At 65.1% G+C, this 4,098-nt stretch overlaps 1 protein-coding gene across 2 annotated transcripts; it reads right to left on the reverse strand.

Annotated features, from left to right (window-relative positions):
• Positions 1-346: 346 nt before the first annotated feature.
• LOC118659587 (interferon alpha-inducible protein 27-like protein 2) lies at positions 347-3,007 on the reverse strand. 2 transcript variants are annotated; one of them, XM_036315783.1, is made up of 4 exons: positions 2,846-3,007; positions 2,549-2,578; positions 1,126-1,287; positions 347-583 (listed from the first exon to the last, which is right to left on the reverse strand). In XM_036315783.1, exons 1-4 carry the CDS (start codon positions 2,883-2,885, stop codon positions 366-368), a joined length of 450 nt encoding a protein of 149 aa, XP_036171676.1. In that variant the 5' UTR covers positions 2,886-3,007; the 3' UTR covers positions 347-365. The 2 variants fall into 2 exon arrangements, with proteins under 2 accessions (XP_036171676.1, XP_036171675.1); XM_036315782.1 differs by having other exon boundaries at positions 2,549-3,007.
• Positions 3,008-4,098: the final 1,091 nt, after the last annotated feature.

Below are 4,098 nucleotides of genomic sequence, written 5' to 3' on the forward strand. Positions count from 1 at the left end.
GTCCAGTGCCCACTGAGGAGGAAGGGCAAAGGGCTCTGGGGTCAGTGGGTCCACGTGCATCCTGGCTACCCCTCACCCGGCCTCCCAACTGGAGCCTTATCAACCCCACCACTGAGTGAGGGGCAAAGAGGCCCATGGAAGGCCCGTGAGTGGCCCTGGGTTACACAGCCCATCCCTGGTAAGACTAGGACCAACCAAATCCTGCTGCCAACCAATCCTGTGCTTGATCTGCCTGCGCCACCGCCAGCCCCCCCCCCCCCCAAGGCAGTTGGGAGAATGGGGGGCCAGGGCCAGGAGCCTCTAATTCACAACATCCCAACCAGGACTGCAGGAATGAGGACAGGGAGGCCGTGTGCACGTGACCTTTATTTCTGATGCTTCTCTGAGCTGAGGGGGCGGTTCGGAGGGTTAACTTGGGGTGCGTTTTTTCCTGGCTGGTCCCCTTCAGCCCCAGGTCCAGCTGAGGGAGGGGAAAGGGCTGGAGGGGAAAGGGGTGCCTTTTTTGAACCTCCCAGCAAGGCGCCCAGAAAGGACCCAGCGGAGGCCAGGAGGACGTTGGACGGCGTGGAGAGTCCGGCTGCCCCTGGGGGAGAAGAGAGGGTGAGCGTGGGGGACCCTCAGGAGATCCCAACCCAGAGACCCCACCTGGGTCCCTCCTGTAGGTCCTGCAACCCCCAGGGCTCCGCTCTGGGTAGAGGATGCTGGGGTGGCAGAGAGAGGGGAGATGGGGAACTCATGGGAAGTGGGGACAGGAGCGCTGGCCCCAGGCTCCCACCTACAGGTCCCCCCTCACTTTACACAGGAGGCCCCTGAGGCCCCAAGAGTGAGGGGACCCACCTGGGCCCCCCAGGTGTCAGCTGTGGGTAGAGCTGGACCCAGAGCCCCGACATCACTCGCCGTGGGCTCCTTCCTCTCCTCCCCCTCCCCGAACCGCCTCACCTCCCCCCCCCCCCCCCACCTCACTGGGGAGCCAGAAAGAGGACAGACAGGGGGAGACAAAGGACCAGGGAGCTGGGGAGAGGACAGGCCCTCCCTCAGGCCGAGGCTCCAGGCTGAGTCCCGCCCTGGCCCAGATCCTCCCTCCCCGCCCCACGCGCCGCCGCCCGGGCAGCTCAGGACACCTACCCACCGACTGCAGAGTGGCCACCAGGCCGCCGGCGGAGACCCCGCCCCCGTTGGCGACGGCAGCCGCGGACATCATCTTGGCGGCCAAGGAGGAGGCGGCGATGCCGGCGCCGGTGAAGCCCATGGCGCCCAGCACCAGGGGCACGGCGCCCACGGCCACCGCTGCGGGGAGGGGGCTGGGTCGGCACGCGGCGGGCGCGCACCCCCTGAGCACCCTCCTACCCGTCTGCCCTGAGCCCCTGGGAGACAGCAGCTTGGAGGGGTGCCAAGGTAAAGAAAAAGGTGGGGGTGCGGGGCAGGTGGGGCAGTCACAGGGGTCCCGGCACAGCCCGGCGGGTCTCTCACTTGCTGGGTGACACTGCGGACGTCACCAGCCTCGCCCGGCCTCGGGTTTGTGTGTGCAAAGGCGGGGGGTGAAATGAGCCATGGCGCCCCCTCCTGCAGGCTCATCACGAGGAAGCCCTAGAGGGGCAGCTAGTGGGGACCGGGTGACCTCCCGCGGGAGGGGGGCGCAGGCAGCAGGGCGTGGAGGGGGGCGCCGGCAGCAGGGGGTGGAGGGGGGCGCCGGCAGCAGGGCGTGGAGGGGGGCGCCGGCAGCAGGGGGTGGAGGGGGGCGCCGGCAGCAGGGCGTGGAGGGGGGCGCCGGCAGCAGGGCGTGGAGCGGGGCGCCGGCAGCAGGGCGTGGAGGGGGGCGCCGGCAGCAGGGGGTGGAGGGGGGCGCCGGCAGCAGGGGGTGGAGGGGGGCGCCGGCAGCAGGGCGTGGAGGGGGGCGCCGGCAGCAGGGCGTGGAGGGGGGCGCCGGCAGCAGGGGGTGGAGGGGGGCGCAGGCAGCAGGGGGTGGAGGGGGGCGCAGGCAGCAGGGCGTGGAGGGGGGCGCAGGCAGCAGGGCGTGGAGGGGGGCGCAGGCAGCAGGGCGTGGAGGGGGGCGCCGGCAGCAGGGGGTGGAGGGGGCGCAGGCAGCAGGGCGTGGAGGGGGGCGCAGGCAGCAGGGCGTGGAGGGGGGCGCAGGCAGCAGGGGGTGGAGGGGGCGCAGGCAGCAGGGCGTGGAGGGGGCGCAGGCAGCAGGGCGTGGAGGGGGGCGCAGGCAGCAGGGGTGGAGGGGGGCGCAGGCAGCAGGGCGTGGAGGGGGGCGCAGGCAGCAGGGGGTGGAGGGGGGCGCAGGCAGCAGGGCGTGGAGGGGGGCGCAGGCAGCAGGGCGTGGAGGGGGGCGCAGGCAGCAGGGCGTGGAGGGGGGCGCAGGCAGCAGGGGGTGGAGGGGGCGCAGGCAGCAGGGGGTGGAGGGGGCGCAGGCAGCAGGGCGTGGAGGGGGGCGCAGGCAGCAGGGGGTGGAGGGGCCGCCGGCTCGAAGCCCACAGGCCGGTGGGTAAGCCCCCCCCAGGATGAGGCCGCGGGGGGCTGGCGATGGAGGGGACCAGTAACTCACCTCCTCCGACCACAGCCGCAGCCGCTTTCTCTAGGGGCACAAGGGGGGGGGCAGTTAGCTGTTGGAGGGAGCGGTGGGCGTCGGGAGGCCGCCCCCCGCCCAGGCCGCCGCCGCTCCCGCGTCCGCCCCCGCAGATCCCCCGCCCGCTGCGGTCCCGGGGTGGGTTTCCCTCCTGCTGGGCGGCTCTGCCCGGGAGAAGAGCCTCTAGCGCCGGGCGCCGCAGCCAGGGGCGAGGTTCCAAGTTGTATCCGCCCCACCGACCCCTCAGCCAAAGACAGACCCAGAAAACCAGACAACCCCGCAATATCTCCCTGCACTTCGCTTCATTTGGGCGCATTTCCTTCCGGGGCACCTCGCTAGCCCCATCTCGGTCACTGTCTGCGGGTGCCCCGTCCTGTGGGAGGGCCGGGGACAGCCCACACTCAGAGAGCGCGGCGCGGCAGGACCTCCTTCCGTGCTTTGGGGTCTGCGTGGGAGATGGCGCCCTCCTCTCCTCTCATTGGCTGAACCATTGACACTCATTTTACACTTGGGTCTAGAATCCGATAGTGCTTTATTTTGCTGCTCAAGTTTTTCCTGCTTTGGCTATTGCCGGTCTTTTAGTTGCTTCCTGTGTCTCTTTGACACGCACCCCATCATGGAGTGTGTGTGTGTGTGTGTGAGTGTGTGTGTGTGTATGTGTGTGTGAGAGAGTGTATGTGAGAGAGAGTGTGTGTGTGTAGATATATGTGTGTAGGTGTGTGTGTATGTGTGTGAGTGTGAGTGTGTGTGTGTATGTGTGTGAGTGTGAGTGTGTGTGTGAGAGTGTATGTGTAGATATATGTGTGTAGGTGTGAGTGTGTGTGTGTGTATGTGTGTAGGTGTGTGAGTGTGAGTGTGTGTGTGTGTGAGAGAGTGTGTGTAGATATATGTGTGTAGGTGTGAGTGTGTGTGTGTGTATGTGTGTAGGTGTGTGAGTGTGAGTGTGTGTGTGTGTGAGAGAGTGTGTAGATGTATGTGTGTGTGTATGTGTGTAGGTGTGTGAGTGTGTGTGTGTGAGAGAGAGTGTGTGTAGATATGTGTATAGGTGTGTGAGTGTGTATGTGTGTATGTGTGTGTGAGTGTGTATGTGTGTGAGAGAGTGTGTGTAGATATATGTGTGTAGGTGTGAGTGTGTGTGTGTGTGTGTGTGTAGGTGTGTGAGTGTGAGTGTGTGTGTGTGAGAGAGTGTGTGTAGATATTTGTGTGTAGGGGGTGTGTATGTGCGTATGTGTGTGAGTGTGTGTGTGTGTGAGAGAGAGTGTGTGTAGATATGTGTATAGGTGTGTGAGTGTGTATGTGTGTATGTGTGTGTGAGTGTGTGTGTGAGAGTGTATGTGTAGATATATGTGTGTAGGTGTGAGTGTGTGTGTGTATGTGTGTATGTGTGTGAGTGTGAGTGTGTGTGTGTGTGAGAGAGTGTGTAGATGTATGTGTGTGTATGTGTGTAGGTGTGTGAGTGTGTGTGTGTGAGAGAGAGTGTGTGTAGATATTTGTGTGTAGGGGGTGTGTATGTGCGTATGTGTGTGAGT

Source organism: Myotis myotis, unplaced genomic scaffold (assembly GCF_014108235.1).
Source record: "Myotis myotis isolate mMyoMyo1 unplaced genomic scaffold, mMyoMyo1.p scaffold_m19_p_60, whole genome shotgun sequence".
NCBI classification, from domain to species: Eukaryota; Metazoa; Chordata; class Mammalia; order Chiroptera; family Vespertilionidae; genus Myotis; species Myotis myotis.

Coding starts and splice junctions, on each gene's coding strand:
- LOC118659587 (XM_036315782.1), bottom strand. CDS start 2,885: ATGCGCCCAAATGAAGCGAAGTGCAGGGAGATATTGCGGGGTTGTCTG. Junction 1,288..2,548: donor TGCGGCTGTGGTCGGAGGAG/GTGAGTTACTGG, acceptor CCCTCCCCGCAG/CGGTGGCCGTGGGCGCCGTG. Junction 584..1,125: donor GGCCACTCTGCAGTCGGTGG/GTAGGTGTCCTG, acceptor CTTCTCCCCCAG/GGGCAGCCGGACTCTCCACG.